The 24,788-nt window shown below is 40.4% G+C and overlaps 1 protein-coding gene across 2 annotated transcripts in view; it reads left to right on the top strand.

Moving 5' to 3' along the window:
* The first annotated feature begins 1,614 nt into the window (after positions 1-1,614).
* XIRP2 (xin actin binding repeat containing 2) overlaps positions 1,615-24,788 on the top strand; it is a 178,802-nt gene continuing 155,628 nt past the window's right edge. For both annotated transcript variants that reach the window (XM_029072564.1, XM_029072562.1), the window contains exons 1-2: positions 1,615-1,668; positions 9,041-9,478. In XM_029072564.1, the coding sequence (XP_028928397.1) occupies positions 9,068-9,478 (411 nt within the window). In that variant the 5' untranslated portion in view covers positions 1,615-1,668; positions 9,041-9,067. The remainder of the gene's footprint in view (positions 1,669-9,040; positions 9,479-24,788) is intronic.

Here is a 24,788-nt window from a genome sequence, read left to right on the forward strand (position 1 = left end):
CTCTGCCTTCAGGACATGTCTGCTAAAATGACCCACTGACATCTCCATCTTCCCACCCAAACCCTGTCCTTTCTTTGTTTTTCCCATCAGTGCAGACACCATTATCTTTCCTATCTCACGTACCCATAACCATGGCATAATCTTCAACTGTGTCCCTCATTCAACCCACATATTCAATTCTACCAAATTATCCTATTTCTACCTCACAGCATAACTAAAATCTGCCCATTCCTCTCCATCCAAACTGCTATGGTGATCTAAGCACTTAGCATACCCCACCTTGATTACTGCATCAGCCTCCCTGCTAACTTCCCTGCCTCCCGTCTCTCCCACTCCAGTCCTTAGTTCACTCTGCTGTCCAGATCATTTTTTCTAAAAACAGTTCAGTTCATACCCTGCCACTCTTCAGAAACGTTCAGCGGTTTCCCATTCACCTCTGGATCCAGCAAAAACTCCTTACCATTGGCTTTAAAGCACTCAATCGGCTCATCCCTTCATCTCTTACTTTACCGATTTCATACTATAATCCAGCCCATAGGGCTCACTTCTCCAACGCCAACCTACTCAATATACTGCAATCTCATCTAACTCTCCTGGCTCCGGTAAATACTAATTCTAGGCCATCTGTGAAACAGGGACATGTTTCATTTCATTATCTTTTATCCAACTCAGTGCATAGCATACTACTAAGTAAGGATTGTCATTAATCCTCACCTCTCCTTTCTAGATCTCTAAACTTTCCTGTAGTAATCTTAGAAGCCACTTATATGTGTAAAAATCAATCAACGGTATTTATCGAGCACTTTCTATATGCAGAGCACTGTACTAAGCCCATACATCTGTCCACAACTTCAGGTAGTAATTAATGTCATATATTTATAATTTGAAGTATTAAGAAATATTTCCTTTAGTTTTCTCTGAACTGCCTTCAAATTTAGCTGGCTTAAAGCATCCAGACTTATAGTATTATCAGTGTACAGGTGGAATCTGTGAAAATTTTCAATCTGTCATTTGGAATCCTGGCCACAAAATACTAATTACTGGTCAAGAACTACTGATCTGCTCTTAATTCAAGGATGAACATATGCACTCACCTCTTCCTTTGTCCAGGCTTAGGAAATTCTTCAATTTTAGGACAAGATGTCAAACCTCTGGCTTTTATGAGAAGATTAAATGTTGGCTAACTAGAGTAGATTTTTGTACAAAATATGTTTGGATCCACCATAATCACTCAACTCATCCTCATTTGCTGGGCTATGTTAATTTGAAACCTAATCAACTCTTCCCTAGACCTTTCTGCCAGGGCCTTAGCAAATTTGGTGACTCGTTATTGGAGAATGAATTTAGTTGCATAGAATTTTGAAACAATAGCTAGTCCCTTTGGCCTTTAACTGTTAAATCATGTAAACTGAGCACCCAGTATATTGACAGGTATGGTACAAACTGTGCTTCTTTCTCCCATGACTCACTAAATAATGTAGTTCCCAGTGCTAGCTATAAGAGATTTGGTGTCTTGTAACTGCTCTCAGACATATGTCCATCATGCTTTATGTTCATTAGGCGAGATCAGTGAGTTAAAGGACTGTTAAACTTGTGCTTTCCTTTAACAGATACACGTCTGTTGTAGCAGAGTCACAGGACAGAAACTTGGCAGAAAAGAACACAGCGGTAAGATGTCTATTATGAATATGTAATTTAAATGATTTTTTTAAAAAAATAGATCATCTCCTGAGACGCTTTAGACTATTCATGTAATAACTGAGAAGAGGAAATAAAAAAAAGGAAATAAATATATTTTGCTCATAGCTTTTTATGTTTCTGAATTATGCTTATGTCTTATACATTGGATAACAAATTTAACCATGTATTAAAGTCAGAAATAGGTTGGGGAGAATGTTAATTGAAAACCAAACCGGAATTTGCCTTCCTAACAATGAGCAGGGTAACATTGGTAGTGTTTCCAAAGTTTTAAATATTTTGCTACTGGTATTGAGAGCACTCTCTCTTGGCAATGTATGTTAATTACTTAAATTATTTTCTGGTGGAAAATGAGCAACTAAGCTGTCTTCCCAGATGAATTATTTACACCAAGGTGTGCTTGATCCATTAAATTATTTTTCTTCCTAGCTCCACACGAGAAAAAAAATCCATCCACTGGGCTACTTATTAGTCCTGCTTTGGTGTGGAATGGCTAGCTTGGGGAATGTCCTTGTGTGTTTCTCAATAAGTGAGTGGGAATTTTGGAGCTATATTAGAGAGACAAAATACTGGAAATTATGCACTGTAAGTATCAAACGCTAGTCTTCTCTCCTTCCCTTATTGTTTACAGTGACAAGACATATTTTCTTGACTCTGCTTCTGGTTAAGTGACAGCACCAATGCTCCCCCCCCTTTTTTTTTCCAGTGTGAGGCTGCCTGTAGCTTGTTTCTGCTTCAGGGCTGCCCAGCTTTGCCTTCTCAGCTTCCTCATCCATCCCCAGTTTCCTCCCGGATCATTAGGCCCGATTTAAAAGGGTTAGTGCCTAACCACTGCTTAAAAGCCTACTTTTTTTCCTTCAGGCATGTGACCCTTTTTTTTAAATTGCAGTTTGAGTCTTTTTTTCCCTGTCAAATTGGTTGGAAACAATTTTTGATTCAGTGTGGAGGCTTATTTTTCATTAAAACAAGGGTTTGCAAAGATATTCAACAAGTGAGAAGGAAACTGCTCTACCTCTGATAATCTACGTTAAAAAATGAATCCTTTCTATGAAGTAAGCAAAAGAGTTGGCCCTGAAGGATCTACCACTGGAAAAGAAAAATTGATTGAGAAGTCCTTGATGCTCCTGATAACTCAAGGAGACTAAAAGAGGAGAAAAAGGTGGATTAGGGATATATGATAATTACCATAAAAGGTAACGTGGTTGGTAAATGAAGATGGTGTCAAATTAATATTGTAATGTAGAATCTTGCACTTTTGTGGAATTTTGGCTTGCATTAGTAAGATCAACCTGAATTCTATTCAAAAGCTGAAGGGTTGATATTGAAAATGCTGGGTATGTCTGAACCCTCACAGTAGAATAATGTCATAACCTGGTTCTAATCCCAGCTCTGCCACTTGCCTGGGTGTGACCTTGGGCGAGTCACTTAATTTATCAGTGCCTCAGTTCCCTTATTTGTAAAATGGGAATTAAGACTGTGAGCCCTGGGTGAGACAATGACTGTGTCCAATCTGATGGTTTTGTATCTAACTCAATGCTTAGTACAATGCCTGGAGCATAGTAAATGCTTAACATACCACTAAAAAACAAAACAAAAAACAGCAAAGAGTTTTAGGCCGGGATTTGCAAATTCTGAGGATGAACGGCAGTGTTTTACAATTCTGTCACTTTCATGGAATTTACTCAGTCCTGGGCTTACTTCTAATAACGATCAAATTATTCCCTTTGTCCAACTATATAAAAAATATTGCAACTTTGCTAAGCATTCTGAAACAATAATAATGTCATTATTGGCACCTAAAGAAACACCATTTTAAAATTGATTGATATCATTCATTTGAACAGACCAATCTTGTATTTGTACTTGAGGACCAAGGGAAAGATCACTTCAGTTTTTTCATATGAGGCTTTACTGGTAACTTAAAACATCGAGATGACTTGTAAAATGACTCTCTGGCTCAGGTTTCCAGGCAAGTTCATTCTCAGCTCAGAGGTAAATGAATACATGGGACTTTGATGGTAGTGGTGCATGAGGAAAGAGGTCGAGAAGTTAAAGAAATGATCACAAGTAAAAGTGAAGAAATATCCAGATTAATTTGATGAAGTATTTATAGCCTTGGTTTCACTTAGTTGGCTCTTTTGAGGACTAGACAGGAGAATTAAAATTAAAGTTCCTAGAGGAAGTTTTCAATGATATTTAGTCACCGACTAACCCCTGAATTTTTCTTTCCAACCAACTATCTCACCTAGTCCTAAGTGAATATCTGAAAGCAGAAAGAGGAAAATCTAATTGTCATATTCAGAGGTCACAATATCCATTCCATGTAATGTCTTTTCCTACTTATGAGTCCTCTCACTGAAATGCTACAGCAATCTTAGAAACCAATTTCAAAATTGGGAAAGTAATTAAATTGGTGTACTCCAACCACTTTTAATGAGAAAGCAAAATACATTGTATGTCTGAGACAAATTAAAATTGGTGGAATGAGAATTTTTACCTGGAGAAATCTAAGTAATGCTACCATTTTTGTTTTAAAGTGGATATTGTGGAAGATGTTTAAAATTAATTTGAGTGATAGTCATTGTGGGAGAACATTGGCTGTGTTTGTATATGTGTGTGTAAGTGCATATCAGTCCAACTAGGCAGCTCTTTCTCGAAATGCAACACAAGCACCGATGCATCTTCTCCTCTATAAATTAGATGTGCATTGCAAGTCATATTTGAAATAAGAGTCGGTTGAGGCTGTTCTTACAATAGTAGTTATGTCAAAGCATAAATATACCACAGCGATTTTCCAAGACAGACTTTCAGTACACTGAATACTGCTCTTACTCAGTAGCCCTCACCTAATTAAAAATGATGCCTGTAGACACCTGATACTGACTGCTTCATGAAAGTACAGCACCTGCTATCATCAAGAAATAAAGTACTGAAAGGTAGACTTCACTTCAAACACGTATGTGTGGATTATCCTTTAAGAAGATCCCAGAGGAACGGCCACACAATTACATCTGATGGACGTAGTTTAAGAAGATCAAAACCTCATATATGGCTTTGAATTGCACACCATGGATTATAGATCTGGGCCCTTGATAAACTACCTAGAGACTGATAACAGGGAATAAACACAAAGGTGTTCCTTGTCATTATTCAGACCAAGTGAAACCTGGGATTAAAATATATGTTTTTTCCTCCACTTAAGACTGTCCAGACAAGTCAGATTCTCTCAGAGCAAAGAAGATAGAATTGTAAAATGTTTATGTAGACATATTGGGAACAAAAATTTTGAAGTGACAATCAAGGGTAACAGAGCTTAAAAGAAAATCATGAGAAAAATGGCATTACTTTGTAAAGATAGTTGTATCTGAGGTGAAAGTGCTTCTGACTTTGGTCACTTTTAGAAAATTCTGTCATAATCTGTATAATTTCACCTAAACCACATGCAAGTAGATTCAGTGTTATACAATTGCATGATTACAAAAGAAATCCCACTCTCCAGTATCTTATATGAATATAAGATGCCTATAAAAAAGCAAAATGCAGAGCAGACTTGGTTTGTTTCCACATGGACCTAAGAAATTTCATACAAGGTCAGCGAAATGATTCATTCAGCCCAGTATTCAATCTCCGACAAGGATTCTAAAGAATACGAGAGTAAGAATGTGATGGTTGCTCTCCTTGACCTCTATCTTCATTTACCATCCATCATCCCTAACTTTTCTCCTTTGATAGCATGTGATCGATGGGTATATAATCAGTGAATGTCTCTAAATCCTTTCGGAGCTTTGTAACATTCCCAACTTTTCAATGTAATAACCTTAACCCATTTCTACATTATTTTTTATGAAACATATGTAAACCTTCTTTAATCTGTTATACCTTCTGCCTGAAAAACTGTTTGTAGTCATTTCGTTCTTTATGTTCATTACCTCTGGGCAAAGAAGAGCCTTCCCTGTTGCATGATGTGAACCAACTACCTTAAAGCTTCTTTGGGGATCACCTACTGGTGATATGGAGTTTAAGGAACCAGGAATTTCATGAAATTCCTTAAAACATGAAATTTCTTGCCTGCACACACTTTTCGATTGTGTAAACTTGTATCGCAAGCTCAGCCTTTGTTTACTAGGCTTTAGTACCGTTTATTTAGATTTACTTGGATTTATTTTTCACATAGTCCGTCCAGGGTGCTCAAAGCACTTGGCCTATGTGAGTTAGAGAATATCTGAACAACCCTCAAATCCTTTGCCTGAAGCACAAGATTCTGCATATAAAAATTGCTTATTGTAAATGTTCCTGGTTGTTAGGGTGGTTGTCTGTATATCTATCAGCGTTATATAAGTGTCATTACTCCCAGTTATCTTCAGGTCACTTAATCAGCTCTTTTCTTCCAACTTATCCTTGCTCCTCTCCCACTAAACTCCAGCTTATTCTCTTCACTTCTGGTCCCAGCTCGTCAACTTGTCTTCTGTGTGACCTTGGGCAAGTCACTTCACTTCTTTGTGCCTCAGTTTCCTCATCTGTAAAATGGGGATTGAGACTGTGAGTCTCATGTTGGACAGGGATCTATGTCCAACCCAATTTGCTTGTATCCACCCCAGTGTTTATTTCAGTGCCTGGCACATAGTAAGCGCTTAACAAATACCATAATTATTATTCACTTCTTTCAAGGAGACCTACTAAATGTGCTTTCTTTTCCATCTCTCTCACCACCAACCTCTTGCTCATGCTCTTCCTTCTCCCTGAAACTCCTTCCTCTTCACATCTGGCAATCCACTCCACTCCCCATCTTCAAAGCCATCTGAAATCATTTCTCCTTCAGGAAGCCTTCCCTGATTAATCTCTCATCTCTTCCCCCTTCCCACCCCCCACCATTTCCACTCCTACTGCCACATCACATAAGCACTTGGGTACTCATTCGCCCCACTCCACCAGCCCCCAGCAGCACTTATGCCTTTAAACTACCTGTAATTCATTCAATGTTTTTCTGACCCTCGTGATTATAAATCCTTAAGGACAGGGATTGGGTCTACTAATTATATTGCCACCCTCCCAAGTGCTTAGTACAGTGTTCTGTATAGAGTAAATTCTCTATAAATAAATAATCTTCATTAATTGATTAATCTGCCAGCCCAATAGCCTTTCTCCAGTAGTGACCTGGAAAAATACTTGAAGGAGCATATGATGGTTGCCCTCTTCATCTTTAGAAAAATGACATTTTATAGACTGAGTTGAAGGTAAATCTCCTCTGTTTGAGTTTCAAAATTTTTAATATGGGGTGGCTGAGAATCTCTTAATAATCATCCCTCTTTCCCTTGCACAAACAGTGTAATTTTTCGTGTGGAGTTTAAGAATGTGAGACTTTACACATTCATTTTAAAGTCTATTTCCACCATAACCTTCAATAAGCATGACAGTCAAGAAACTGTCAAAAATCTCTGATAAATTAATTGATTTTTTTCATCATTTTCTACCCTGGAGAGAGTGCTTTTTTTTTTTGAGCTGCTCTTTATCAAAAGAGCAGGGATGAAAACCATTGTGAGGGAAGCTGTCCCTTCTCCCCCTCTAGACTGTAAGCTCTTTGTGGGCAGGGAATGTGTCTGTTTACTGTTATATTGTACTCTCCCAAGTGTTCAGTACAACATTGAGCACACAGTAAGCACTCAATAAATACGATTGATTGAATGAATGAATGATTGGGAAGGCTGATGTTGGCTCTTACCCTCTGAGCCATGAAGAGGTAGCACTCCACTTCTCAGTCAATCAGTGGTAGTTATGGAGCACTTACTATGTGCAGAGCAACGTATTCTCCCTCTTCTCTTCCTTTTGCCCTCATCTCTCTCCCTTTCAATCCCCCTAAGTGCGACTGGCTCTACATCAATTTTCTCATTACACTCCCGGTGAGGTCACCATCTGCGACAGGGAATCTCCCAGCCCCATGTTAATAAGATCCCTTTTACCTCTGATATGCAGAATTTCCAAGCATATGTTGATAAACTCTAAAACATATGTTGATTGATTTCCTAAAGTGATTTACCAGCTCTTTTCTGGGCTGTAGTTTCATTGTCATATTGACTAAATGGTGGCTAGTCCATTCACATATCACACAGTCCCAAAATTTGTAGCTTAAACTCTAGCCTTGCTCCCCAGACATTCATCTCCCCCAAATAGGAGAAGCTTCTGTTTGTGGGGACTGATTTAGGACCCAATCCTGCTAATCTCCTCAACTGCATAGCAAATCCCCCAAGCCAAAATGCATAAATACTCGGCCTAATAATTGTAGTGTGTGTTCATAGCTTACTATACACTTATATTTTACTTGACACTGGGGCAGATACCATGAAAGTAGATCGGTCACAACCCCTGGCCCTAATGGGCCTCACAGTCTAAGGGGGAAGGAGAACAGGTAACATCCTCATTTTTACAGATGAAGAAACTGAGGCCTGGAAAAGTTAAGTGACTTGCCTAAGAAAACACAAGAGGCAAGTGGCAGAGCTGGAAATAGAACCAAAGCTTCTGACACTCAGGCCCATGCTCTTTCCACCAGGTGACACTTTTGGCTTACAAAGCTATGATAGGTTAGAACAGAAAGCTTGTGTTCTGCAGCTCTACACAGGTAGAAACTTTGTTTCCTATCACCTACACTGCATGTATTCATTAATCCAGGAAAATTTGTTTTCTCCGTGCTCCTCCAAGTTCAATTCAGGATCAACATGAACCAAACAATATTTTATTGATTATTACTATAATATTTGCTAAGCGTTTGTTATGTTTCAAGCATTGTTTTTGATGAGCGAATTGGACTCCCTGTGGCCTGAAAAATGAAACTACTTTTATTTCTTAAGTGAATTCCCATAACCATTCCTAAGGAAGTTTTTGGATCTGTGGCAGACAGGAATTTGACCCTTGTTTTTCTCTTGGGGTTGGGTTTGTTCAACAGCCTTTTACGGTATTTAACAATGAGTGAAATCTTTCCAACTTTCCACGTAGTAGCTGGTTTATGAGTTGTTATTCAAATAAGGAAATAAAGAGGAAGCAGCCTTTTCCTGCTTCTGTTTCCTTTATCCTGAGATTTCTTGTCCCCAGAAGAAGCTGCTGATAATATTTACACTTGGTCTCTGAAGAGACTTCACCCTGTCTTTAAATCAAGCCAATCTCAGCATGCTCGAGGCTGGTCTAGCCTTGTGGAGTCGAGCCAGAAATCGGTAATTAGGCGCTCATTCTGGGCTTTATCACTGACCCTCACACCCTGGGGGCTCAGTGAATAGATTGGAGCCGTGATTCTGGCATGCTGACAGGGGGACGGGGCCACATGGTTTGACCAATCCTTCTTTTACTATTACAGGACACCCTGGAGGCGCCCAAGTATCCGATGCAGAAGGGTTCCCTGAACCTGCTGCGGCAGAAGTGGGAGTCCTGTGATGGTCAGAAAAGTGAATGTGGTTTGCCAGGGGGGCATTGCAGGCGCTCTCGAGGTCCAGAGGGAAAACAACTTGAAACTGGAGCAGGGAGCAAACCAGCAACTGGACCTCAAACAGCAAACCAGCAAACAGCTCCTCGCACCCTGCCCCACCAGCTAGGAGCACAAATCAGCATGGTGCCGGGCCAGGGCACGGGACAAAGGATGGAAAGCCCAACTGAGGGCTGCAAGACGGAAGTGTTGAGGGAAGAGCCGAGAGACGGCCGCTGTAGAATCGAACGGTTCTCCATCCCCCTGGAGGAACTGAAGAGTGTGTTTGAGGCTCCAGGCAGTGGAGCCAGATCAGCTGCATACAGCAGGAAGGTAAGAGAGGATCCACTCTTTGATGTAGTCTGCAGGCGGGCAGCTAGGCGGCCTCTGTCCAGAACAAGATCTTTTTGGTCACACACTCGTTGAACTTTCCCTACCTCTGAGGAGGCTTTTCCGCACATTGAGGAATCGCATAGCGAATGGTCTCTTATTGACCTCAGCGGGGCTGCAATTCCTAGTAAGCCTACATTTGCTAGATGTTGGGGATCAAATTAGCAGACATATATGAGCATTCTAAGAGACTAGAGTTAACAGCCAAAATAGAAGGAATCAGGTGGCATTTTATGGAGGTGGGTAAATAAGGCTCTATACAAAGGCCTGATGGATGCCACTACTGATTAATTATTATGTCTCCCGGCTTTTTGGTAAGGCTCAAGGCCTTGTGGCCTAAAAGCTGGGGCAGCCTTGACAGATTATCCCGAGTCTCTAAGACCCCTAAAATATCAGGGGAGACCTCTCAAATTCTCTGTACCTTTGAGCTTCCTAGGCCTGTTGATTGACCAGTGCTCTACTCCAGGAATAGATACATGGACAAAGAACGTCCAAAGAGAAACACTCTTCCAAAGCAGTAAGACAACATGAAACATCTTCTTTCGGATAAAGTAGTATTACTTAAAGATATAAATAAGGCAATATGGGATGCAGCTGATGACATGCCAATTTTGGAAATAGTTCCGTGTCTTCGTAACATCGGTGAGGTTTCTAATCTGCAGTAAATGGAAGAATTATAAAAAAGTTACCATCAATGCAAGTACCTCGATACCTCAACTTAAAAGAACGAAATTTGGTTTTATATGTATAGTATTACCTTTAGTTTTTCAGGTATTTAGTATTTCAGGTAGTTTATCATAATATGTCAGGGCTCTGACAGTGTGAAACATGGATTTTGCAGGCAACTATTCCTCATAGACAGGTTTGGATTTAAAATTTTTTTTCTATCAAAAGAGGGAAAAGGGATAAGAACATTCAGGTTGTTGTGTCCCATGTGAATATGAAGAACGTTGGGCAGGTTGGGGATAGGAGGAGAAGAAGGGAGGAACCTCAACTTAGCCCACTCAACCTACAGTGCTTCTTGAATGTTGTTTTTGAAAGGAGCTCATGTGCAGTTTGTCTCCTTATGGTGTCACAGCCACTGTAATGAAAATTCAGTTAAATTGTGTTTCCCTCCCACCCTGCTAATCTTCCTTCTGTGTATTCACCAAGACTTACAAAGTTTTCCTTAGTTGCAGTTTCACTTTTCTGTTAATAGTAGGAGTGATCATTTAAAATCATTTTGGCCTATCCCAATTAAAACTGCAAAAACATTTTTGTACTGTTGCAAGAGCAAACACACAGGGATGTCAAAAATGTATTTTTAGATCTTATGAAGCTTTGGGAGGCAGAATTCATTGTAGGGAAGAGTGAAGTTTTGTGGTGGTGCATTGGTTGGAAAGTTGATTTTGACACAAGATGTACATTTTTTTTCTCAAATACATTTTCCAGAACATTTCCAGGAAGAATGAATCATCATGTATGATACAGCATCCTGTTTAAGATGCATTTTCATCAGAATGTGTTTAGAATCTGTGTGGTAATAGTTGGGGGGAAAATGTACGTTCTTTGTAGTATTTTCTTGGAATATGTGAGCTCAATAAGGGGAGTTCACTAAGTCATCCCTTTAAAGGATTCACTATACTCTAGAGCCTCAGTTAAAAGAAGTCATCCTCATACAATTAAGAAGGATAAAATGATGAGAGATTCTTAAAATAATGATGCTGCTTTTGGTATATAATCGTCAAAGTGGGACGCATCCTGTTGCCATCATTTTGAAAATCTAGCCTGTGATAGAGACTTAGAGCAGGTTTTAAACTGCAAATTTTTATGCTTCTCACCCAGACTATAATTCAAAGATGAAAATTCACATGGGCATTATCACAAATTAATGGTGTGAAACACAATTTTGAGCAGTTTTTTTAAGTGATTAAAAAAATCCATTATAAGACCACATAGCTTTGAGAAAATGTAACATCTATTTAAATCGATGGCATACAAACAATTATTAGGCAAAGCAGGTTTACAAAAGCATATTCAGAGATCAAGGCAAATTGATGTAACAGTGCATTGGAAAAAAAAACAAATAAGGTAAAATGAACACATAAATTTAATCTTTTCAAACGTGATTAACAGAATGAGTCCCAACTAGAAGACCGTATTTAATGTGATGTTTTAAAAGCAGGGGCATTTCATTTCATAATGATTCTTGTCTACTGTTGCAGATCCAGTTTTTAGTCTTGTCTATGGTTAAAACAAACCAATACTATGCTTTTAATGCAACCAAATTGAGATGGAATGTCATTAATAAGACGGTAGGTTTGGATAGTAAACTCACGTACATGAAAACCTTCATTTACAGAATATTGCTGAGTATCACGATGGACTATAGTAGGAAGAGAGGGCAGTGAGTTTAGAAAGTAACAGAGAAAATATAACATACAAAAGAAACTGGTTTTTGTGAGCTAATTATCATAGAGGGTATGCTTCGTTATTCCAGTGTGTGTTCCAGTGTTCCAGTATTCCAGTGTTATTCCAGGATCCTGGCCGTGCAGCAGGACTGATTTTCAGTGTCCCAGTTATGTTTAGGAAGTGGGTTGGAACCCACGGAAATGCTCTCCTGCAACTTAGAAGTCCAGGATAATAACAATTAGTGAATAAGTGTGAACTAATTTGCCAACAATAGGGTTCCCAGAGAAGTTTCCCCTCTAATTCCAGTTTTCTCACCACTGATAGACTTCCTTCATCCAGGGCAGAGCAGGTATCCTTGGACTCTCTGTCCCTCTTAGGGTCATGATACATAACCCTTGTTTTTCCCCATTCCTCGATTGTCCAAAACCACCCTTAGATATTGGAAGTAGATGGATCCGTGAATTGCCTTTGTGTTCCACCTTCACATTTTTCCCCTGGAAAAGTAAAGGTCATTTTCAGAAAGAGCATTTAATCTATTCCAAAGAGCATCTTTTCTAGCCCTGCCCCATTTTTAGGGATCAGTGCAGCCTTAAATAAGTCTTCCTAGACACTCATGGTGTTGCATCATCAGCAAAGGAATGAATAAACAATGTCCTAATCCACTTAATTGCATAGGATTCCAGGAATTTTTTTCTTGCCACATGGATGGGGCCTACCTTCAGTGACCCTCTCTTCAGAGACAAGCAACAATATGCACAGTAATCCATCAGTCCATCGATGGTATTTACTGAGTATTTGCTGTGGGCAGAGCACTGTACTGAGCACTTGAGAGAGTACAGTACAGCTGAAAATCTTTGCCCTCGAGGAGATATATATATATATATATGTTATATAGTATATTAACAGAAAATTACTCATTGAAGCTATTTCAGTGAGACCAGTAAGGGCTGAATTTATTAATGAATTATGCTAAGATGACTTGTCTACTCCCTTTGAAAAGTTAAGATCAGGGCTAGCATTTTTTAAACCAACTCCCACTCTATGTGTACAATTTATGCTTGCCTGCCTCCCCAGTTAATTTGTAACTCTTGGAGAATCGGGACTGGATCTGTTCATTTTATTGCACTGTCCACAATACTTAGGACAGTGCTCTGCTCACAGTAGACAGTACATACTACTGTTTACATTAGAGAAGCAGCGAGGTGTAGTGGAAAGAGCACAGGCCTGGGAATCAGAAAACCTGGGTTCTAGTCCTGGCTCTGCCATTTAGACTGTTCAATCTGTCCTGTCTGTTTACCGTGTAGCTACCACAGTGCTTGGCACAAAGTAATTGCTTAGCCAATACCAAAACTGCTATTATTGTTGCAGGGTGTTTGAAGTGGATAAGGAATAATAACAATGCCTGGTTTAGCTTCCGACAGAAAAGATAGAAAATAACAGTCATAAAATGGGGACAGGCAAGGAGGCAGGTCAGAAGATCTCATCATTGTCAAAGTGATCCTTTTTGATCACATACCGAAAACCAGAGTCTTTGCCCTTTAGTGCTTGAAATGAGAGAAGATAAATGACAATGCAAAATGAAAATTTGTCAAAAGTTCAGAGAAAAAGTTAAAAAAAAAACCCCATTAACTCCAAGGTCTTTTAAAGGATTTATCAGTAACATTCTGACTGATTTTAAACAGTTTTCCCAGTGGTCTAATTTGAATTTTGAGTAACTTTAGTGTTTTTTGGCTGAACCTATTTGACCTTTAGAAATTTGTTATTTTACAACCTCCTGTCTAGCATTTTATTTTAGCTGGAAAAATTGCTCTCTGCACTGATGGCAGAATTCCCAACTGAAAATATTTAAAATATTTGCATGCCCTTTAAAATTTTCTAGGGGAACCTCTGTTTCATTTCATTTATGTGTCACATTGATATATACCCTTCCATGTAACTATATAACAGTCCTAAAAAAAATGTAGAGTCAGTGTTCCCAGAAAAATGTCTAAGAAATACTGAATCACCTCCAACTGAGAAAGCTGCTGTCAATTTGCGGTTTGGCATTTATTGACATTTTAGATGGGAGAACAGAACTGTTCACATATGGTCTACCAATTTTTCTCCTCGTGGTGGTACACAACTTCTTTTGCCAGATATCCACTGCCAAACTATGTTTACAATAACTCCCATAGACTCTCCCAAATGCTTAGTACAGGGCTCTGTACACAGTAAATGCTCAATAAATACCACTGATTGATTGATTGGATTTAATGAGTCTAGTATAGGAGGCGGTTCCCTCACTATCCAGCATGACATTCAGGGAATTCACTTCCCACTTGGGTCAGAACCAGGAGAGAGCTCTAAAAAAAAAAGATTCAGCTGACCAGTTGTACTTATTGAGCACTTAATGAGTGCAGAGCATTATATTAAGCACTTGGGAGAGTACAGCAGCGTTGGTAGACATAGAGAATCCTTGTCATACATACAGAGACAATAAGCTTGAGTGATAGAGCAACTTCTTCCCAGGCTATGGGGTAGACTATTCTCATCAGTGCCTACTGTCTGACAAAGTGAATCTGAAGTGGAGAGAATAATGCTATCTCAAAGGGAGCAGAATGGGAACATATGGAGGAAGTGGGTGTGCCTGAATAACCTTCTGAACTTCAGAGATAGGTGGTCAGGGTCAGCGCTTGAACTGGAGAGACCCTAGAGCTCCAGAAGATGATACATTTTGGAAGTTGTCATGGAGGAAAATGATCTTGGTTCTATCCGATCTCAGATACAATCAACAGAAGAGGCTTGTGTGGGTGGAGCTCAAATATATTCCCTAGTATAGGTAGCTGAAGCCCAAATTGTTGTAAAGATGCATGCTCATTTTGCCTTCTTATCGGTGAAGAAGATTAGATGCGTCATTTTTCACGAAATTCTGCCTCTTGATGGAATCATTCGTGTAGTCCAAAGAAAAATGTTGTAATTATAGTCTAACCTCAAGTTTGATTTCTCCAAATATAAAATGCCATTCAACCTTTTCTGCTGAAGTCCCCTTAAAGCTTTATGCCTCTTTTGAGAGAAATTCCCTTAATAATTGTGTAGTAGTGTGCAGTGATCTTAGAAGTGTATTCTGTTGACTCTGCTCTCAACTGGCAAGCCATACCTAGCAGAGCAACCGAAGAAAATATCCAGTTGTGGCTTGGGATTCTACAGACTTTAATTCCATCGCATTCTCGATATCGATAGGGCACTGTCATTCCCATGCATGGCAAATTCATAAATGAGAGCATCGGGGAGACTAAGGATGTGGGAGGAGATGAGTTCAGGGTGTGGGAATGACTTAGCAGGAAAATTGCAGAGGGCATTCTTGAGTTTAGGAAGGCACCGTCACTCACATGAATGGCAAATTCATAAATGAGAGCACGGAAATTAATCTGTGGGAGGGGATGAGCTGGGTTCTGGGGACGTGGCAGGAAAGTTGCAGAGTGAGGCAGAAGGGAGCAGGAAGGAAGGGTTGACTTGCATAGAAAATTCACAAAAGGGGAAAACTGAGAAGAATTAATTGGAGAGAAAGTGATATGAGCCAGGCTGATGTGGGAACCTGGAGAACTCATCAGTGGCCTTGGTTCCACCATCTTTGCTTTCTCTGTGAGGTAAGCTCCTCTAGACTGTAAGTTCCTTGTGGGCAGGGGTAGTGCCTACTGACACTTGTATTTTACTCTCCCAAGCACTGCGTGCACTGTGCATGCAGTAAATGTTCAAATAATACCATGGATTCATTGATTAATGAATGACAAAATTACTAAACCTGGGCATTCATGGTGAATTCAGAGGTAGCTCATAGTGCTAGTCTGATTCTAACCAAAACAAGGCGGGAAGCACTATTCCATGAGGTCTCCACAGATTGAAGATATTCCTTTGTCTTTCATCTTTTTCCCCTCACTCAGGGAAGCAGTATGACCTAGTGGAAAGAGCCCGGGCCTGGGAGTCAGGAGAGTTAGTGTCTAATCTCAGTTCTGACACTTTCTTGCCAAGTGACCTTGGGCAAGTCATTTACCTTATCTTTGCCTCAGTTCTGTCATCTGTAAAATGGAGATTAAATACCTCTTCACCTTCCTTTAGACTGTAAACCCCGTGAAGGACCAGGAATGTGTCTGACCTCATTAACCTCTGACTATCCCAGTGTTTGACATGTAGTAACTTAAAAATATTATCAGTATTATTGCTGTTGCTGTTTTGTCATCCCCTCCCTTCTTTCTCCCTTCATTTTCCTCATTAAAGTCTTTTCCCCAGATCTGGGCATCTGTAAGCCTCTGAGTTCTGGAATTGTTTTGGCCACAAATAGACCACCGAATAGTGTTTAGACCTGACCAAGCCTAGGTTTCATACCCCAGTACAAACTGGCATGATCTCATCTGCTCTCTGCCCACCTGAGCTGAGGGCACCAGAAATATTAGGAGCTCTATCCACCAAGACATTATTTTTGAAGAATTAGTACAGCAAATCCAAGGACTTGGTTGGGAACTGTCCCTCTGATTAAGAGTGTGAGCCCCATGTGCGACAAGAACTGTGTCCAACCTGATTAATTTGCATCTGCCCCAGTGCTTAGAACAGTGTTTGGCACATAGTAAGCACTTGACAAATACCATAATTATCATTATTATTATTAAAATAGGGGGAGGAATAGGTATTGAATCCCATTCTACAGATCAGGTAACTGAGGAATAGAGAAGTAAGGACCTTGCCTAAAGTCACACAGCAGGCAAGTGGTGAAACTAGGATTAAAAACCCAGGACCTCTGATTCCCAGGCCCGTGCTGCTTATGCTGGGCCACACTGCTTTAGAAAGAACACAGTTTTTTTTTTCTTCATGCTTAACATGCAGTGGTAAAGGAAAGTCAAGAGACATGAAGCAACTGCAACAAATTCAAGCTCCATTAATATTCCTTGCCTATTGAAACTTTTAAAAAGGGATGATTTATGGTACTTAGTAGTATATTAACTTAGAATATTTCACCTAAGGACGGTCATGAGATAAATTATATTTAAGTACAGTAATACATCATCATGCAAGCCACATGTTCCAAAATGCAGGAAAATACCTGAAGAGTAAATGTTCGAATTCATGAAAATGGCATGATGTCATCATTTAAAAAATTTAAATACATTTACATTGGTAAATATTTTCTTCATGATCTTGATAATTTACAAATGTTATTTTTTCCATTGCTAAACCCTCTATAATTCAGAATGTGCCATCTCATACCTTTATGTGCGTGGGTGCGTATGAAGCTAAGCCCTTGTCTGCAGGCCCTACCCTCTGTGGGACTCGATAAATGCTCATCCACAGACCAACGGTTGACAATTTAGGTCCATCACCCTGCATATTATCAGCAACCTCGGCTCCAAATAAATCCACCCCTTTCCAATTGTTAGATTTCTATGCCTGGAGGAAAAGTGTGGCATAGTGGAAAAAACATAGGACTGGGAATGTGTAGACCTAGGCTCTAACCCCAGCTCTGCCATTGGGCTGCTCAGTGACCTTGGGCAAGTCACTTTACTTCTCTGTGCCTCAGTTTTCTCATCTGCAAAGTGGGGGTAAAATACCTCTTCTCCCTCCCTTTAAGACTTTGAGATGCATGGACTGCTTCTGATATGATTCTAATGAATCTGCTCCAGTGCTTAGCATATAGAGCTTAGCAAACACCATTGTTCTTACTATTGTTGTGGTTATTATTAGTATTGTTAATAATAATGTGCCAGCTATAATTCTTTCCTGGCATTCCACAGCTTTGCCTCATTCATTGAATTCTTGGTTTCGGGCACCCTTTGAATGTTTCTACCATCCTCCCTGTTGGCGGTCACCATAAAGAAACTGCTTCGACAGCCGGCTGCCATCTATTCCTCACATATGTCCAATCCACTGAGGCAGCAGTCGAGCAAACCTGGCATTTAAGCTTATCGGTTGACTTGTTGTTAGTGATCCTGCCTTGCCAAAAAAAACACTTGTTAAGTGTAGCTAATCTGTGAGATGATGGAACCAGTCAAAAAGTGGATATGTCAGTGGCAAGTCCGAGTTTAGCAGCTATAGGGAAAGTTGTTTATTACTGCCACTCCAAGTCCTTACCGAAAAACATCATTCACTGTCATCATCATCCCAGTCACAAGTTGTGAAAATACTCCATGTGATAGAAAATCCAGGAAACAACAGATGTTTAAGAAACACAGATCCTATTTTCCTGATATATCATTAATATTAAGGACTTTTAAGATAACCAGAGCATGGTTTCTGTTGTGTAAGCAGAATATATTCCATATAGAATGCCTATATAATGTTTCCCAGGAAATAGCAGCTGTTGGAAAGGAATAAGAAATGTAAGGTTAAAAAGTACTTACTGTAAATCCTTCTCCAAAACATTGAATTCCCCCTTGACATATTGAATAGCAATGCCCTGGAGTTTTATGAAGAATACTTTTAATGAGATCTGCTTCGTTCACCACTCTCTACTGGAAGAGAATTTCCCAATAATAGAAATTAAAAACAATAAATTCTTCTGAAGAAATCATTCCAATCCCAATATGAGCGTTACAGATAAATGCTTCTGCCGCAGACTAGTTTTGTTCTGCCTCAGAAGGTGCAGTTTCTTTCCTAAACTAGACAAACCTTCAACATAAAGCAGTCAGTCCTTCGCCCAAAGAATCATCGACTGAGCCATTAAAACCTTGCTGTGGAAGAAACCGTGGAAAAGCTATAAAGCCCAGTGGTCTTGTTCCCGCGTGAGGATCCGGAGGAGCAGAAAGGTGGTGGGAGACTGATGCTGGAGGGGATAGAGGTTTGAGAATGTGGAGTAATATCTAGTCAGGGTGAGCATAGAGCTCCTCAGGGGAATAGCTAGGTTGATTCTTGGCCCTGCAGAGTATTTTGGTGGAGGCCCAACTCCCCCAAATAAGTAGATATGAGCTAGAGGATTGTTTCCAGATGAGGGAAACAAGGAAATGCAGTCTTCACCTCAGGAAGGTCTTTAATGTGGAAATAGGGGTGTTCTCATCAGGTCTATCTATAGGCCCCTCTGAGAGCTGTGGGGCTTGTATCAGATGACTTCCCTTCTGTAATAGCAGTTTGAAGATAGTATTACCAGTGGTAATAATAATAGTCATAGTATTTTTCAGTACTCAGTAGGTACAAAACCTGTATTCAATGCTGGGAAATCATTTGATAGCCCATTTACTTCTCTCATGTGCCTGACATAGACTGCTGCACTCTCCTCGGTACTGAATGGTTGGTTGTGTTTCCCGGGAACTGCCATTCTTTGAAGGCTTTCAATCAGCCCTTTGGAAGGAGGTGATTTGCATATACACATGCTAAATATAATAGCTTAAAAATCAACCAGCAGCTTAATTTTGCTACAGTTCTTCCCAGAATGGACTTCTTTCCCCAATTAAAATTCTAGTCACAGCCACCAACCCTTCTACAAAGCACACCCTAATTCTTTGTTTTTTTAGATGATTATGTTTTCACACAGCACCATTCTCCGACAGTAATTATCTCCTCCATCATTATGAGCAGGTTAAGGACCAGTTTCCAAAGAGATTAGGCATCCCAGGTGATTTGGGCATCATTGTCCTTTACCTACCCAAAGGGGAGGGGTTACACCCCCCGCACTCACCACCCGAACACCACTGTGTCACCTACATAGCTAAGCCACCTTTCTATTTGAGTTTCGGGGACCTAACTGATTTTTAATCTCAAGAGAGGGAGCTGTGAAAAAAATGCCGACGTCCATATGATTCAGTGGAATGTTTATACTGCAAACTGTTGATTTCTTTCATTTTTGAAGGAGATACATGAAAACATTTATACACTTTTATCTGGTAATGAGAGCAAGCAATTTTGTTGCCTAGCATTAATGGTGTCTGGGACATCAGGTTTTTTCAGTATTTTATCTGCAGTGATATTTACCATTTTAAGAATGGTAGATCGTATCCTGACCTTAGAGCACATATAATAGTCAGTAGTTATGTTCATCAAATGCTCTGTCACCTGTGGGGATTTGCCAGTTGACAGCTGACATCATGTTTGGTCTTGGTCATGTCTGAGGAGGTTTGGGCTCTCAATATTCAGTTAAAAGCTGTTAAACTTTTATTTTCCCGGAGCAGGTTAGCACAGTATTAGGTCAAGGATTACATGCTCTTGTTTCACAAAATTCTTTAGACCTTTGAAACGCTAAGCATTCATTTAATACCTAGTAATGCTGTCAGAGATATTGGATTTTCAGGATCCAGGTATGTTGAAAGGTTAGCAGTAAAAAGGGGTACCAGGTTTATATTGCCCCTTCAGTTTTACTGTGCGGTTTCGATTTCAAGTGTACCATAGTTTGATAGACACCCAAAATTCCATAATCCTTCTGACTCATTTCTTCTCAGCTGATGGCTGCCAAATCTAGGTGTATTCTTATTTCACATTAAAGATCAACCTGAAGCTCTTCTATTGTGTGGATTTATATTGTATTATAAATGTATATGATGTATTACATACACTTTACAAATAAATGGATATGGAGAAAGAGAGACGTCGAGGCAACAGCCATTTCTATTCAGAACAGCCAATTGTTCTGAATTTTGTGATTCAAAATCAGATTGATATATGGGAATGCTTCAGAAGGATTCTTACAAAGTAGATTCTTTTAGCTGCAGTTATCTACTTTACTATTCATTTTGAGAATTTAATAGCTCAACGCCCTTCTCAAAAATCTGGCTCCTACTTCTCAATTCTCCATTGACCTCACTGATGCTATCCCAAACTGCAAAGGCAATTTCTGTGCTATCCTTTCAAGATTACTGGTCATTTTGATACACTCCCAATATTGCTTTATAAGGCTAGTTTTTGTCATTTCATCCATAATTCACTAAGAATCTTTCTTGTTATTCCCAGTGTTTTCTCAAATGAACATGATATGTAGGAAGGCAGAATGATCTATGGCATGTCAGAAAGATGTTAGTCCCAGCTTCCAGAAGAGAAGAAGATCTGTACATTTCTTCCCGTCCAAATTTGTAAAAATGAAATAATTATACTTTATCAGCGAGGTAATATGGCTTCACCATTTCCAAGGTGCATCAACACATCTTTGTAAATGACCGGGTGTCTAATCGTTTACATGGCAGGCTGGTTAAAAAAAATGAAGTTAACTTTAATTTATCTCCAGATGATTCAGTGAGAGTTTGGATGTGCTCTGCACTGGTATTTGTAGAGGAACAACAGTGGGGAGGATCATGATGTCTGCCTTTGTTGGCTGGAACTGCTGTATCCAAGTGCCCTGCATCCAAAAAGTATCCCGTTGATTAACTCCACATAGACTGCCCAACCAGAAAATTCAGTCCAAGAATGCCTACTGTAAGTCAGAAACAGCAACTTGAGACTTGAGGGGAAAAAAATAGGCTTAAAATACTTATTCAGGCCAAGTAAAAAGCTCATCCAAAAATTCAGGCCAAAATTCAGGCCTGAATTATCAGGGTGGAGCAAAGCAACAGAAAAACTGCTTAAGCTTCCACTGCATCTGGCTACTGCAATCCTTATGTAGTAAATTCTGCATTTGGCTAGAGGACAAGGAGGCTAAGGGGTCTGGAGGGGGATGGTGAAATTGCTGTGGGCCGGTAGAATTTTTTAAATGGAATGAGTCTTTGACTTGTCTTAACGAGGTGTTTCCAGGATGAGACCCCCATGGAGACTCTGCCATCTGAGTGTTCAGGAGCCAAGTCAAATAGGCCTGTTTCAGAGCCAGAAAACCCTGAAATTTGGCCCTCACCTGGGCCAATCAATCAATTGCATTTATTGAGCACTTACTCTGTGCAGAGTTGGACACAGTCCCTGTCCCATGTGGGGCTCACAGTCTCAATCCACATTTTACAGATGAGGGAAATGAGGCACAGAGAAGTGAAATGACTTGCCCAAGATCACGTGGCAGATGAGTGGTGGGGTCAGAATTAGAACCCAGAACCTTCTGACTCCAAGTCCTGTGCTCTATCCGGTACGCCACACTGCTTCTCCTTTGATTTGTACTCCTGATTATCCTCTGCCGGTAGCGATATTAGGAGGTGAAATGGCCAAAAGGTGAGCTGTAGAATGAAGAAACAAGGGGAGCCAGGGGTTTGGATAATCAGCCCCTGAATAATGGGAGCTGGTTTTAAATTATTTTTTGATCACTGCCTGATTTCCTTCAGGCCTTGGGCATATGGGCTCGTTCTAATCTGCATGGTTGGACTAAAGCGAAAGTCCATCTCAATAAGGCTGTTTCATTATAGACAATTATAGAACTGAGTTTCAGGTAGTAGCAATAAAATGAGATATAAAAATTGATGGAGCTGTTTAGTTTCTGGAGTACTCATTAGAGAAGTCCCATTCACTGTTCGTTTTAATGGGATTTCTCAAATGATCTGGACAAGTGACTCTGTTAAGCCGGTGTCTGCGTTAGTTTAATATTGGCTCATTCATTTTATTGATAAGAGCCTAATATGATATTTAGTTTCTTTATTTTCCTGGGGAGAAAGAAGTCAAACTCATGTAATACTCTAGCCCTAAACCCTTATTATGTACACTTAGTTCTGCGATAACGTGTATTTTCCTCGTGTGCCTTGGCTGTTGGGAATCGGCAATGAGGTGAACCTGTTAGAAAATGTCATGATATGGTGTTGGAAGAAATGATTGTGCTCATGCTTGGTAAGGATGGGCATATGGACTCAGACTCAGGCATGATAAATGCTAGAGTTCAAGAATTCCTTCGGTGGAGTTGTGCAAAACCACAAACGCTGTATTACAAGTAGATTGACGGTAGTCTATTTCTCCAGGTCTTGTCTGGTCACCTGTTTTTGTGAAAGCGAATGGTCCTAGTGGAGCTAAACTAACTGACTGAGCAGATGGCCAAGGGTGGTTACCATGGAAACTAGGTGAGACCTTCTTCACAACCTTGAAAAAAATAAAATCCAGTATCATTTGGGTGGGCCATCAGAGGCAGGTTCATGACCTTCTCAGTGCCACTTGTTCATGTCCACTCCTCTCCCTTCCTTAATGAGGAAGGTCGAGAAGGAGCAGAGGAAGCAGCGTGGCTCAGTGGAAAGAGCACGGGCTTTGGAGTCAGAGGTCATGGGTTCGAATCCTGGCTCGGCCACTAGTCAGCTGTGTGACTTTGGGCAAGTCACTTAACTTCTCGGTGCCTCAGTTACCTCATCTGTAAAATGGGGATTAAGACTGTGAACCCCACGTGGGACAACCTGATTCCCCTGTGTCTACCCCAGCGCTTAGAACAGTGCTCAGCACATAGTAAGCGCTTAACAAATACCAACATTAATTAATTAATTAATTAAAATAGGCCACTCTCCCTTGAGGAGCGATTCTCAGATTGCCGATATCTTCTTCAAGTGCTGTTCTGGAATGGAGTGAGGAAAATGGTTTAGTACACTGCTCTGCATACAGTAAGCGCTCAATAAATACGGCAGAATGAATGAATTAAATGGTTGTCCTCTCAATTACCCTTCGAGAGAGCTGCAGCCACTGTGAGATTAGAGAAGCAGTTTGACTTAGTGGAAAGAGCATGGGCTTGGGAGTCCGAGGTCATGAGTTCTAATCCAGACTCAGATACTAATCAGCTGTGTGACTTTGGGCAAGTCGCTTGACTTCTCTGTGCCTCAGTTACTTGATCTGTAAAATGGGGATTGACTCTGAGCCCCATCTGGGAATACCTGATTACCTTGAATCTACCCCAGTGCTTAGAACAGTGCTTGGCACATAGTAGCTGCTTAACAAATACTGTAATTATTATTATTATCTCCATTTGGGAAAATGGCACTTATTGAGCCTGATTTTCAATATTGTGGCAATAGTAGGCCCCTTGAAACCTATTGAACTGGACAGCATCCCAACATCCTCTGCCATTGTTCCTGGTACTCCAGGTGGCCGTAATGGCCAGAGAAGTTTCAGAAGCCCTGCCCTGGGTTATTGATGTCTTCTCAAGGACACCTTCTCTAGAGGTGTTTCCATTTTGGAAAATGCATGCCTGGGGTCTGAGAAAGTTCTGGAGAATGATCCCAGCCTTCTTAAGCATGCACCAAAGCTGTAGCTCCAGCACCTCAGGATGCAATCCCTAACTCAAATCAACATCTGCCAATGTAACCCGAGCCCCCACAGTGCCCAGGACCTTTCTGTGTCCTCTGAACCCCAATGTGTCCTTTGCTGTGAGTAGATATCTAGGTAACACCACAAAGGTGTGGATAACCAACGGAGGACAGCAGCTGGCTAGTGACAGTACACTATACACTCAGAGTCTCAGTCCATAGCTCAGAGGGAATGATAATAATAATAATAATAATGATAATGTTGGTATTTAAGCGCTTACTATGTGCAGAGCACTGTTCTAAGCGCTGGGGGAGATACAGGGTAATCAGGTTGTCCCAGGTGAGGCTCACAGTCAATCCCCATTTTACAGATGAGGGAACTGAGGCACAGAGAAGCTAAGTGACTTGCCCACAGTCACACAGCTGACAAGTAGCAGAGCTGGGATTCGAACCCATGACCTCTGACTCCCAAGCCCGGCCTCTTTCCACTGAGCCACGCTGCTTCTCTGAGCCACTCTGCTTCTCTAGAATATCCTTCCTCCCATACATAAACATGTGAAAAGGAGCCACTACACAACTGTGTGCCCCTCTTTGCTTCTTGTCTTCCCTCCCAGTTACACTGATGGAAAATACAAAGCGATACCTTCTAGTTCCAGAAAGTCAGGCTGCATAATATGTTGTCAGGTTATGACCAGATGCTAAATAATTTAAATATTTCCTCTTCTAAATTTGTTCCCTGAAGGTCACCACTCAAAAATTCTTGGGAATTACTACAGTATGTTTCA

Source organism: Ornithorhynchus anatinus, chromosome 9 (genome assembly GCF_004115215.2).
Source record: "Ornithorhynchus anatinus isolate Pmale09 chromosome 9, mOrnAna1.pri.v4, whole genome shotgun sequence".
NCBI lineage: Eukaryota > Metazoa > Chordata > Mammalia > Monotremata > Ornithorhynchidae > Ornithorhynchus > Ornithorhynchus anatinus.